The sequence below is a fragment of the Tachyglossus aculeatus genome, chromosome X4 (genome assembly GCF_015852505.1).
Source record: "Tachyglossus aculeatus isolate mTacAcu1 chromosome X4, mTacAcu1.pri, whole genome shotgun sequence".
NCBI lineage: Eukaryota > Metazoa > Chordata > Mammalia > Monotremata > Tachyglossidae > Tachyglossus > Tachyglossus aculeatus.
The window spans coordinates 18,910,250-18,924,299 of record NC_052098.1 but is presented as its reverse complement, the minus strand read 5'-3'; the positions used below and the strand labels follow the sequence as shown (position 1 = coordinate 18,924,299).

Below are 14,050 nucleotides of genomic sequence, written 5' to 3'. Positions count from 1 at the left end.
TATTGAGCACTTACTGTGTGCAGAGCACTGTACTAAGCGCTTGGGAAGTACAAATTGGCAACATATAGAGACAGTCCCTACGCAATAGTGGGCTCACAGTCTAAAAGGGGGAGACAAAACCAAACATACTAACAAAATAAAATAAATAGAATAGATATGTACAAGTAAAATAAATAAATAAATAAATAGAGTAATAAATATGTACAAACATATATACATATATATATAAGCACTTAAATACCGTTAAAAAAAATCAGGTAGCTAAAACCGATGGAGTCTAGAAGATGCCTGGGAGTCAGAAGGTCATGGGTTCTAATCCCCTATCCGCCACTTGTCTGCTGTGTGGCTTTGGGCGACTCACTTAACTTCTCTGTGCCTCAGTGACCTCATCTGTAAAATGGGGATTGAGACTGTGAGCCCCATGTGGGGCAGGGACTGTGCCCAACCTGATTATGTTGTCTCCACCCCAGCGCTTAGGCCAGTGCCTGGCACATAGTAAGTGCTTAACAAATACCATCGTTATTATTATGATGCATTGTTTTTTTTTTCCAGTCCCCCCTTGCCTTCGCCTGTTAGCTGGTGGTGGAAGCGAACGCAATCGATCCGAGTCAGCTTGAGAAGCAATGTGGCTCAGTAGAAAGAGCACGGGCTTTGGAGTCAGAGGTCATGGGTTCAAATCCCAGTTGGCTCTGCCAATTGTCAGCTGTGTGACTTTGGGCCAGTCACTTAGCTTATCTGTGCCTCAGTTCCCTCATCTGTAAAATGGGGATGAAGACTGTGAGCCCCCCGTGGGACAACCTGATCACCTTGTAACCTCCCCAGTGTTTTGCACATAGTAAGCGCTTGATAAATGCCATTATAATAATAATTATTATTATTCTCCCGCCTGCACCCCGACTTGGGGGGGGGGGGCAGATCTCTGTCTGTTGGGTAGGGACCGTCTCTATACGTTGCCAACTTGGACTTCCCAAGCGCTTAGTACAGTGCTCTGCACACAGTAAGCGCTCAATAAATACGATTGATTGATTGATTGATTGATTGTCGCCCGCCCCCCCCCCTCCCCGTAGCTCAAAGACGAGGGGCGGCGGGCCGCTCCGGCGCCGACCAATCAGCACAAGTTTGACCCTGTGCAGTTTCCGTCCGCTCACTGGGGGGCGCTGCGGCCGACGCGCCGCAGTCCAGGCTGGAGCCATGGAGAGAGGTTTGGAGTCGGCGGCCGTGAGGCGGTTCCGCGGTGGAGGGGAGCGGGAGCAGCGGAGGGGGTCCCCCGCGGGCCAGGAAGCGGACGGGGAGCTGCGCCCGTCGCTGCTGGGCCCGGTCTCCGGGAATGGGCCGCGGAAGCCGAGCGGCGGCGGCGGCGGCGCGAGGACCCTGCTGCCCGAGGCGCGCGCGGCGCTGGGGCTCGTGCTCTACCTGCTCGCGCTGCGGGCGCTCGTGCAGCTGTCGCTGCAACAGCTCCTGCTGCTCCGGGGCTCGGGGCCCCGCGAGTTCAGCGCGCTCCGCGCCAGGTACCCGTCGCCCCCCCCCCCACCCCCATCCTCTCCCCGCCTTTAGCGGGACCCTCGGGATCGCGGGAAGGGCACCACGTAGGCGGGGCGGCCGCTCTCCCTCTATCTTTTTAGGTCTTAAAAGCGCTTGGCTATATTTCACGCACTGTACTGAGCGCCGAGACGGATAACAGGATAATCGGGTGGGACCCAATCCCTGCCCCACCTGGGGCTCACAGCCTTAACCCCGTTTTCCAGCTGAGGGTCAGGGAAGTGGAGTGACTCGACCAAGGTCACACAACGGACCAGTGGCGGAGCCAGGATGAGAATCCAGGTTCTCTGCCTCCCAGGCCTGATTCACGAGGCCACGCCGCTTCGCTCCGGGCGAACGGACCCGGAAGGATGGGGCTGGGGGGGCCGCCTCTTCGCCCACCCCCGCCCTGGGGAGTTTTGATGGCATCGGAGATGGATTTCACCTGCCCTTCCTTCCATCCTGTCGCCCCTCCTACCCGCTAGAGGCAGGGTTGTCCTGGATGACTTTCATTTCTTTCTTAAGTGGTTGGCCCCGAAGTAATAATGATGGTATTTGTTAAGTGCTTACTATGTGCCGAGCACTGTTTTAAGCGCTGGGGTAGATGCAAGGTAATCAGATTGTCCCACGTGGGGCTCATAGCCTTAACCCCCATTTTACAGATGAGGTGACAGGCACAGAGAAGTTAAGCGACTTGCCCAAAGTCACCCAGCAGACAAGTGGTGGAGGCGGGATTAGAACCCAAGACCTCAGACTCCCAAACCCGTGCCCTTCTCGCTAAGCCACGCTGCTTCCTTCCTCATCACCAAGATAAAGGGGGGAAGAGGGAAGTCACTTGTTCTTGGGTGATTTCAGACCTTCACCAAGGTGGAGGGAGTAGGGGAGTCAATTGGATTGACACCCTCTTTCTGAGAACCGTTTGGCCCCGGGAAACCACATCCACCGAAAAATGCTTAAGTGAAGGGTATTCAAGCTGCCATCAAGCTCATAAAAATCCTAAGGGGCAGAAAAATGCCCGGAGTTGATCTGGTTGCTGGTAAAGGCCTTCCTTTCTCAATCTCGGTCTCTGCGTCTCCTTTCTGCCGTAGGTCACATATGAGATGTTCCTTGTCCCTTTGAATTTGGGCAAAGGTAGTTTGCTTGGCTGGGTGAAACTTGTCAGGGCCTGAGGTGGTGGAGGTATCGGCTTGAGGGCCAGGGGGGGTCTGATTACTTCCCAGAGTTTACAGACATCATTTCATTTCTCAGTTGCTTTTTGTCCATTGCCTTCCGGTCAGTTTATTCTGTGCTGTTGCTTTTAGGATCTGCACAGGAATCAAGCACCGACTCTGGTTTTCTGCAGATGATGTGCACAACAGAGGGTACAATAGAGAAGTTGTCTTGAGCCATCCTAGAGCTTCGAGCAAGCACCAGTGCCGAACAAAGGTTCCCATTGCTTTTCCCAGCAAGACACAGTTAAAGTTCTGTAAATAGGTTCTTGTTTTATCATACAGTGGAGATTGAAAGTAAATGTAAACCCCACAGAAACTCCTTTGAGGTATTGGAAGTGAGCATGAGAAGTGAAAATGGAAAGTTACAAACTTTTGAGGGATTTAAAAGATGCCCGAGAAGAAACATGAACAATAAAACGTGGGAAGAAAATGTAAATATTTCCAAATAGCATTAAAATAGTGCCGACAGGAAGAACTGTTAATATTGAGAAATAAAACGATGTCTGTAAACTTTGGGTATAAATATGAATTGCCTGGTAAGAAATGATCTGAACTTTTACCTGGTCCAAGTGCCTTATCTTTTTTCTTATCCTATCTTTTTGGGTCCTACAGGGAATATCTTGAACATATCACTTCCATTGGCCCCAGGACTACCGGAAGTCCAGAAAATGAAATTCTCACAGTTAACTACCTCTTAGAACAAATCAAACTGATTGAAATTGAAAGCAGCCGCAACCATAAGATTTCCGTAGATGTGCAGCACCCAACGGGCTCCTTCAGCATTGACTTCTTGGGAGGCTTTACGAGCTACTACGATAACATAACCAACATCGTAGTGAAGCTGGAGCCGAGAAACGGAGCTAAGCACGCGGTGTTATCCAATTGCCATTTTGATTCCGTAGCAAACTCTCCAGGTATGCACTTGGCGTTATTGTTCCCAATCATTTTAAGTTTGTTGGAATGCTACAGTTAATACTATATTTATGTTAATGTCTGTCTCCCCCTCTAGACGCTAAGCCCATTGTGGGCAGGGAATGTGTCTATCAATTCTGTGTTGTACTCTCCCAAGTGCTGAGTACAGTACGCTGCACCCATTGAGCGCTCAATAAATGCCGTCAATGATGGTAATAGTGCTTTGCTCACAGTAAGCGCTCAGTATGATACAAATGATTGATTAACTGACCCAAAGCTACCAATAGGATAGAATTACCATTTTTTTTGGTGGGGATAGGGGGAGGGTTGCAGTTGGTTCTTTTAATGACTCCTGAGAGGTCCAGTCAGGAAAAAAAAACGAATTTAAACTGACCTCTTGAAATATGAGTGATGTTCAATGAATGCGTGCCAACTGTGTTTCAGCTTTGTTTGATATCTGGTATTAATTTTCCCACCAATTAGAATTACCAAAAAAACCTTTGGTAAAATTAAAAGTTCCTTGAGTCTAAAGATCATTTGTCATAAGTCCCCTTAGAATATGCTTGGGCAGTGTGATTGCTAACAGCAAAGAAATGAAAAATTGTGTATTGTTTCCGGCTTTGTGGAGACAGTATTTTAGAGTAGTTGAGAAAGGCCTTGCTATTTGGTTAAGCCAAGTAACTGGTGCAAAACCAGAAACATTCTTGCAAGTGACTCGGTTGAAACCACTGTAGGTGCAGCTTTAGACGGCAGCTAAGAAGCAGCATGGCTTAGTGGAAAGAGCACGGGCTTGGGAGTCAGAGGTCGTGGGTTTGAATACCGGCTCTGCCACTTGTCTGCTGTGTGACTTTGGGCAGGTCACTTAACTTCTCTGTGCCTCAGTTACCTCATCTGTAAAATGGGGGTGAAGATTGTGAGCCCCACGTGGGACTACCTGGTAACTTTGTATCTGTCCTAGTGCTTAGAACAATGCTTGGCACATAGTAAGCGTTTAATAAATACCATTAAAAAAAATTCTTGAATTCCAGGGGGATTGAGGCTCGATGATACAGGTCAGTGTACCTGGCCTTGTTCCCCCAGGCAAACACATGACCGTTGGTGGAAGGGGGTGGCGGCGGCTTTCCAGTGGCGGGGCAAGTCCTAGGCTAATGCTGTCCTAAAATCCTTGTCGCCCTGACTTGGGAACGAGGCCAGTGTTTCTTTCTGCTTTCAGGTTGTTCAGTCAATCTCATGCCATACAGCAAGAATTCAATTTGTGACAATATTTAACTATCTTTAATAACATGCCAAAGAAATAAGGAGCAGTGAACAGTTTCTGCTGCAGAATGCCAAGCCTACCTGCCCTGTAAATAGCAGTTAGATCCAATAATCATTGTGCTCTCTGGCTCTTGGCGTAGTCCTCTTATTTCTGGGTTTGATGGGTGTAGCAATGAATTCTGTGTCGTTTACTGACATCGATTAAATGCCACAACATGGCAAGAAGGCATAGTTTGTTATTTTCATTGCTGTACACCCTCCAGGCAACTTGCCTCCAGAATTCTCTCCAAAGGCATAAGCTAGACAGAAAGTTGCTCCTTTATCTTTGAAGATGAGGTCCAGGCACATTAGCGGTAGCGGAGTATAGACCTAGAAGACCGTTGCTGTGAGGCTTTTTGGAAAGTGGGCTTTTGTCCAGAACATGAATTGTGGCGTACCCGCGATTTGTTCATTGAAGCATAGGACAAAAAAACTTCTAATCCGGGAATGGGCATTCCACTCTGCCGAGTTGACTCTGGAAAGAAAGGTAGTGGGAGACTGGCTGAGCACCTCGATCCGTTTAAGGGTTGATTTTGGAAAAAAAAATGGGAGTCGATTGCCAAGAGGGCCTAACAAGGAAGGAAGAGGGAGAAGCTGGGGGAGAGATCGTACTTTTGCTTCTCATTGTATCCCCAGGTGTGAACCCAGGGCTTGCCTGCTCAGTTTTTACCCTGGGAGCAGTAGGAATGGACTGCAGTAAGAAAGCCTCCTGAGTGGCTCAGATGTCGGGGACATTAGGACTGTGAGTCTGTGTGGGACATGGACTGTGTTCAACCTAACTGGCCTGAATCTACCCCAGGGGTTAGTATAGTGCCTGGCACATAGCATATAACAAATACCATTTTAAAGAAATGAAGAGGTATTATTTGCTCAGTGAAATGAGGACATTTGGTTGCCCTTAGCCATTAGATTATAGATAATGGAGTTTCCCATTAGTAATGATGATGATAATGATGGTATTAAGCATTTACTGTGTGTCAAAGCACTGTTCTAAGTGCTGGGGTAAATGCAAGCTAATCAGGTTGGACATGGGGCTCACAGTCTTAGTCCCCATTTTACAGATGAGGTAACTGAAGCACAGAGAAGTCAAGTGACTTCCCCAAGGTCACCCAGGAGACAAGCAGTGGAGCTTGGATTAGAACCCAGGTCCTTCTGATTCCCAAGCCTGTGCTTTATCCATGAACTAGGTCATGGTGGATGAGCCTCGGTCCTGAGCTCTCAGGATCGAGAGCCTGCCAGTCAGGTTCCCACTGGGGCAGTAGATGCAGTGAGCGAGTAAGGTGGGCAGGGGTGCAGCACAGTGTGAATTGCCTGTAAGGTCTTTGCCCACCTTCACCACCTACAGGATGAACTGAGACTAGAACCCAGGTAGCCCGATAGCCGGAACAGTGCTCTTTCCAGGGGGCTCCAGGTGCTTATAACTGCACTGCATTTAGTACTTCCTGTGGAGAAGCAGTTTGGCGTAGTGGAAAGCACATGGGCCTGGGAGTTGGAAGACCTGGGTTTTAATCCTGCTCTGCTGATTGCTTGCTGTGTGACCTTGGAAAAGTCACTTAACTTCTCTGTGCTTCAGTCATTCAATCATATGTGTTGAGCACTTACTGTGTGCAGAGCACTGTAATGCTCTCCTGAGCCCCAGCCTAATTAATTTGTATCTACCCCAATGCTTAGAACAGAGTCTGACACATACGGAGCACTTAAATACCATAAAGAAATAATAATAATAATAATAATAATCGTGGGTTTTGTTAAGCTTTTACTATGTGCCAAGCACTGTACTAAGTGCTGGGGTAGATACAAGATAATCAGGTCGACATGAGACTCACAGTCTAATAATAATTGTGATATTGGTTAAGCACTTACTATGTGCCAAGCACTGTATTACGTGCTGGGGTAGATAGAAGATAATCAGGTCCCACATGGGGCTTACAGTCTAAGTAGGAGGGAGCACAGGTATTGAATCCCCATTTTACAGATGAAGAAACTGAGGCCCAGAGAAATGAAGTGACTTGCCCAAGGTCACACAGCAGGTGAGTGGCAGAGCCAGGATTAGAACCCAGGTCCTCTGATTGCCAGGCCTGTGCTCTTTCCACTAGACTTTGCTGAAGATGGCCGAGTAACTTATGAAATCTGACTATCCTGCTTCGAGCATATTTTTGTTCAGTAGGCTTTTATGCTTTCTAAACATGCATCTGAATATGATGAAAAAATTTGGACCATGCTGTAAAGAAAACTTCGGTCCTTGATTGCCTTGGAGTTTTTAGTGTCTTTTGTGGCAGTTGTTGGAATCAGCTACAGTGTCTCTGCTAACAGCCCAGGAGGTTTAAATCCAGTAATTTGCTTTCTCCCTAGAGAAGCAGCTTGCCCTAGTGGTAAGAGAGCACGGGCCTGGGAGACAGGAGATGCCACCTGCCTGCGGTGTGACCTTGGGCAAGTCACTTAACTGTTCTGGGCCTCAGTTTCCGCATCTGTAAAATGGAGATTCAATACCTGTTCTCTCCCCGCCCTTCAACCATGAGCCCCGTTTGGGGCAGGGACTATGCCCGACCTGATTATCCTGTGTCTTCCCCCAGTGCATAGTTCAGTGCTTGGCTCTCAGCGCTGAACAAATACCATTATTATTATTATTATTATTATTATTATTATTATTCTGGAGCCCATTTTTCTGTTCCTGTGTAAACCCAGCTACTTTGGCCTTAGACCTCATGCCAGATATTTATTTTTCATTTTGTCTTTTTGAGAGAGGTCATTCTTTCCGAAATCAATAAGCTGGGATGTTGGCGAAACTATTTTGTGGTATGTATATATGTCAAGACCCTTGAATCAATTTTTATTGTAAATCCAGAGTGCTTTACCATCCTTTGCCATTTTAAAACCCATCAGAGGAGTCATTCCCCATCCATGAACAGCATTAATTATTGCTCAAATAGTGACCCCACAGCTATACCATACAACTATGCAAAACTAAGGGTGAGGAAGTACATAATGTGCTGTCTTCTGGACCTGAAAGAGATGTTTAGGAGGGCAAAATGCAATTTTCTAGACTTCAGTAGGGCCATTTCGGCTAAGCCTTTAAGGTTTCAGAACCATAAATTGTCAAGGTTGCTATTTCACATCTTCAACAAGAGACAGCATCTCCTAACATCAGGACGAACATGGGAAAGGCCTACTAGTAGAGATTTGGAAAGTGGATCTCAGTGTAGTACCTTTTTAAGATGTTCCCTGGCTTCTATCCTTCTGGTCCTGTGTGGAATGGGGCACGAGTTTAAAAAAGCCTATGAAAGAGTGTATTATCTTTAATAAAACTTAAAACATGAAAACAGTTTTATCTTATAGATTCCATTTTATTTGTCTTTTTTCTTTCCTCGTATTTTGGACTGGAGAGATTTTACGTGAAGCGAAAACTGATAGTTGGTCTCCAAGGCCGATGTAGTTTAATCACCCCTTGGTGACAGCAAGGCAAATGAATCATGTTTCATTATTTTTATTATTTTCCTTCTAGCCGTCTAACGAGACTTTTAAAAAGTAATTATTTCTGGTCGGCATGTTAGTAATCCAATTAATAAGTAGTTTCTTTTGAGGCAGGAGTGGGAATCCTTGTCTGGATTGTAGCCGAACCGAGACCGGTAGTTTAGGTTGAAGGCGCTAGCCTGTCATAAATTCGCTGCTGATACTGATGTTGTCGTTCTTGCCGGTCCCTAGTCACTATTTATTGGAGTGCCCATTGAGTGCAGTGTGCTGTACTAGGTGCTTGGGAAAGTACAAAAGTGGCACATTCCCTGCCCACAAGGAACAAACGGTCTAATGGGGGAGACTGGCATACAAATATTTACCAATAGATTCATATAAAGAAATAATGAAAAGTGCAATTGACTCAGCTTACACGCCAGTGCTGTGAATGGGAATGCCTAGGTGCTAGAGATGACGTGAGGTGTTGGGAATTAATGGAAGCAGGCTTGGTGGAGGAAGTGGGATTTTAGAGGGGCTTTGAATGTGGGGAGAGCTGTGGTCTGTAGGATTTAGAGAGGGAGGAAGGTCCAAGTCAGGGGAACAGTATGCACCAGGGGACGGAGGCGGGATTGTTGAGCAAGGTACTGTGAGAAGGTTGGCTTGGGAAGGAATGAAGAGAACAAGCTGGGGAACCCCCCTGCCTACTTAGACTGGGCGCCCTGTGTGGGACAGGAGCAGTGTCCGACCTGAATATCCCGTATCTAATCCAGCACTTAGTACGGTGTTTGGCACGTAGGGAGCAGTTAACAAATACCACAGAGAAAAAGCTGGAAAGGAGAGCAGCTATATAATTAGTCAATCGATAAATTGTATTTATCGAGTGCTTACTGGGTGTGCAGAGCACTGTACTAGGCACTTGGGAGAATACAGTGCAACAGAGTTGGTAGACATGTTCACTGCCCACGAGGAGCTTAAAGTCTAAGTTGGGGAAAGTTGGTGCAGAGCTTTAAAGCTAATCTGAGGGGCGTTTTTGCTTGATTCAGAGGGAAATGAAAAGCCATTGGAAGTTTTTGTGTACATTTGCACTTAAATGAATGAGTACTACTAGAGAGGTCTAGTGGAAAGACCAACGGCATGAGTTCTAATCCTGGCTCTTCCACTTGTCTGCTGTGTGACCTTGGGAGAGTCACTTCACTTCTCTGTGCCTCAGTTACCCCACCTGTAAAATGGGGATTAAGACTGTGAGCCCCACATGGGACACGGACTGTGTCCAACCTGATTAGCTTGTGTTTACCCCAGCACTTAGTGCAGTGCCTGACACATAGTAAGCACTTAAAAAATGCCATTAAAAAAGTAAGAAAATAAATAAGATTGCTTGTGGGAGTTGGCATGATTGGGATGTTGTGAATTATTTGGAAGAGGTGGGATTTTAGGAGGACTTTAAGGTTGGGGAGAGCTGGGGGTCTGGCAGATCTTGGTGACCGGAGCTCATTCCAGGCTGGTTTCATTGAATATTTCAAGTTCTCATCATGTCTTTTCAAATCTGAAGGTGCTAGTGACGATGCAGTTAGCTGTTCAGTGATGCTTGAAGTTCTAAGAGTCTTGTCAACATCATCAGATCCCTTACAGCATGCTGTCATATTTCTTTTTAATGGCGCTGAAGAAAACGTCTTACAGGTAAGATGCCCTATCTTATTGCACCAGGCTTTCATAAAATGCTGCTATGAGACTTATTAGTAATGATGAGCATAACAGGGGAATGGGAAGACAAGGATTGAATTTTAGTGCTGCCAGGTTTAGAAGTGTCAAGCGTTGCCGAAATGCAGTTTAAAATGTAGCGCTTTATCTGTACTTAGGCCTTTGAGAGAATATCTGACCACTTATGTCTTATATTTAACAGTGGTCCACCTTAGTGACCGTGAGTGAAATGTAGGTTTTGACCTATATTTGTTTTCCATATTTCTCATTAAGGCCAGTCATGGCTTCATTACTCAGCACCACTGGGCCAACTTGATTCGGGCATTTATTAACTTGGAGGCAGCAGGAGTAGGAGGAAAAGAACTTGTATTTCAAACAGGTATGTGACTCTACTTTTGCATTTTGGCTAATCTTTTTTTTTAATCATCTTGTATTTTTAGCTGAAAAATAATCTTTTTGGATCGAAATGAGCGTTCTTCTAGGAATGTTGAGAAATCACATAGAGAGCAGCCACACGGTAATGTAATAGGTATCATAAGCTAACATAACAAAACTTCATGTAATCAGCTTCTGTCATGGATAATTCCATTGCTCATTTTATTCATGAGACACAAACTAACTTTGCTTAAAAAATAATTGAAATGACACTTATTTTGCAAATTAAAACATAAAAACACATTAACCCTACCTATTTCGGTCTCCAACGATTGAATTTTAATAAGTGAGTGCATTTCGCCCATTGAAACAATCTCCTTCATATAATGAGACCAGAGGTTCTGCATTCGGTTGGATGGTCGGTTGGATGGCTCTTTCTCGGTCTCCCCCACTTTCCGGCCTTTGGGTCTGCCCCCGTTACCCCCTGAGCCTTTCCCCTAATGCTCACTTTATCTTAGCATCTATGAATAATAATGATAAAAATACCTTCAATTTGTTTGGGTATTTTCATTTTTCCAAAGAATTTTCCCATCAATTATCATTTTGATAGTAGTAATAATACGAATAACCATAATTGTGGTATTTTGTAAGCACTTACTGTGTGTCAAGCACTGCACTAAGTGCTGGGATAGATACACGATAATCAGGTCGGGCACAGACCCTGTCCCACATGGGGCTCACAGTCTTAAGTACGTGGGAGAACAGGTATTGAATCCCTGTTTTACAGATGAGGAAACTGAGGTCCAGAGAAGTTGTGACATGTCCAAGATCACACAGCAGACAAGTGGTGAAGCGGGGATTAGAACCCAGGTCCTCTGACTCCCAGGCCCAGGCTTTTTCCACGTATTTATTGAGTGCTCACTGTGTGCAGAGCACTGTACTAAGCCCCGGGAAAGAGTGCATGGGGTGAGAATTAGACAGGGTTCCTGGCCCTCAAGGGGTTTACAGTCTAGGAATAAGGTGAGAAAGGGGCTGGCGATGGACACCTAAAGGAAAAAAATAAAAAACACAAAATCATCATAAAAGAAGAGGACAAGGATAAATACAAAATAAAAGCTTCAGGGTATTGTGGCTAGAAGAGATGAAGAGATCTGCAGAGTGTTTTAGAAAAATGATCCAAGCAGCATAGCGAAGTGTGGATTGGAGTCGGGAGAAGCTGGAGGCAGGAAGATCAGTGAAGAGGCTGATACAAGTAGCCGGGATCCGACGTGCACCCAAACCACGGGGAAGGAGCCGATCTGAGAAATGTCATGGAGGAACAACCAACGAGATTTAGCAACAGACGGAACGTGAGAATTGAAAGAAGAAGAAAGCAAGGATAATGCCAGGGCTGGGGGGCCTCAGACCGGGAGGATCATGTGGTAGTCAATAGTGATAGGTTTTACACATGTTGAGCTTTTAAGGAAATCTGTTTGGGAAGGAACCGTCAGAGAGTGAGCTGTTAAAAATACCAATTAGGGTGGGAGCAAATGGGTTTTTTTGAAGATGAGGGGGATGGAGGCAGAAGCATAGCACTTAATGGAGTTTTGTATTACTTTTCCAGAGGTTCTGGAATAGATCCCAATTTATAACATAAATAACGTATTTTTACTATTTATTGGAAGCAGGTTGGCCTATCAATCAGTCGTATTTATTGAGCATTTTACCGTGTGCAGAGCACCGTATTAAGTGCTTGGGAGAGTACAATATTACAATAAACAGACACATTCCCTGCCCACAGCAATCTAGGAGGAGACGGACATTAATATAAATAAATTACAGATAATGTGTACATAAGTGCTGTGGGACTGGGGGTGGGGGATGACTAAAGGGAGCAAGTCAGAGCGACGCAGAAGGGAGTGGGAGAAGAGGAAAAGTGGGGCTTAGTCTGGGAAGGCCTCTTGGAGGAGATGTGCCTTCAATAAGGCTTTGAAGTCGGGGAGAGTAATAGTCGGATTTGAGGAGGGAGGGCGTTCAGGCCAGCTGCAGGATGTGGGTCAGGTGTCGGCAGCGATGAGATCGAGGTACGGTGAGAAGGTTAGCATTAGAGGAGTGGAAATGGGTGGGTTGGGTTGTAGTAGTAGGAGAGTAGGCCTAGTGGAAAGAGCACAGGCCTGCTGCACCCTCTACCTGTTGTCTGACCTTGGGCCTCAGTTTTCTCACTGCTACTTAGACTTTGAGCCCCAAGTGGGATCAGTCAGTCACTGGTATTTATTGAGCATGTACTGTATGCAGAGCATGGTACTATGTGCTTGGGAGAGCACAATACAACAGAGTTGGTAGACACACTTCCTGCCCACAAGGAGCTGACAGTCTAGGGGATAGGGACTGTGTCTGATTTGATTATCTTGTATCTACCCAAGCAAATTAGTACAGAGCATGCTATCTCTGGTCAATCAGTTGGATTTATTTATTTTTTAATGGCATTTATTAAGTGCTTACTATGTGCGAAGCACTGTTCTAAGCGCTGGGGAGGTTACAAGGTGATCAGCTTGTCCCACGGGGGGCTCACAGTCATAATCCCCATTTTGCAGATGAGGTAACTGAGGCCCAGAGAAGTTAAGTGACTTGCCCAAAGTCACACAGCTGACAGTTGGCGGAGCCGGGATTTGAACCCATGACCTCTGGCTCCAAAGTCCATGCTCTTTCCACTGAGCAACACTGCCCCACTGTTATGCCCCACTGTTGGCATAATATAAAAATAATAACAGTGGCATTTAAATGCCAACAGTGTGCTGAACACTGCACACTTAAATGCTTAAATGCCACTGTTATTATTTTTATATTATCAATAATAATAATTGTGGTATTTGCTAAGTGCTTACTATATGCTAGGCACTGTACTAAGCACTGTGGTAGATAACAAGATAATTGGGTTGGACACAGTCACTGTCCCACAAAGGACTTCGTCTCAATCCTCATTTTACAGGTGAGGTAAATGCACAGAGAAGTGAAATGATTTGCCCAGGTCGCACAGCAGACAAGTGGCGGAGTTGGGATTAGAACACAGACCTTACTGACTTCCAGGCCCGTGCTCTATCCCCTAGGCCATGGTGATTCCCAGTGAATCTTGCTAATTATGTTATTTGATTTCCTGACAGGTCCTGAAAATCCCTGGTTGGTCCAGGCTTATGTCCTAACAGCCAAACACCCTTTTGCCTCCGTGGTTGCTCAGGAGGTGTTTCAGAGTGGAATTATTCCTTCGGATACAGATTTCCGTATCTACAGGGATTTTGGTAACATTCCAGGTGTGTCATATTTGTGAGGTCGTAGTGAAAGATTTCTGGCTTTGTATCTGCTTATTTGCGTGACTCTCTATTTCTGTCTTTCTGTACTTGCCAGTGAGTCTGTTTTTGTCTATTGTTTTCTGTTTGACTTTCAGTCCTTCTGGTTATGTTGTTTCCCCGAATTTCTGTTTGTCTGATTGTGTATCTTTGAGTTGCTTGGGGTTTCATTCTATCTCTCTTTGGGTGCGTCTTGGACGTGTGTGTGTGGTGACTATCCCTGGGTGTCTCCCTGCCTGACTGTTGGCATGTGTATATTTTTCTGTT

General features: G+C 45.7%; 1 protein-coding gene across 1 annotated transcript in view; it reads left to right on the top strand.

Annotated features, from left to right (window-relative positions):
• The first annotated feature begins 1,191 nt into the window (after positions 1–1,191).
• ERMP1 (endoplasmic reticulum metallopeptidase 1) overlaps positions 1,192–14,050 on the top strand; it is a 42,264-nt gene continuing 29,405 nt past the window's right edge. The window contains exons 1-5 of the mRNA XM_038769927.1: positions 1,192–1,508; positions 3,342–3,643; positions 9,937–10,064; positions 10,359–10,464; positions 13,601–13,747. Of these exons, the coding sequence (XP_038625855.1) occupies positions 1,192–1,508; positions 3,342–3,643; positions 9,937–10,064; positions 10,359–10,464; positions 13,601–13,747 (1,000 nt within the window). The remainder of the gene's footprint in view (positions 1,509–3,341; positions 3,644–9,936; positions 10,065–10,358; positions 10,465–13,600; positions 13,748–14,050) is intronic.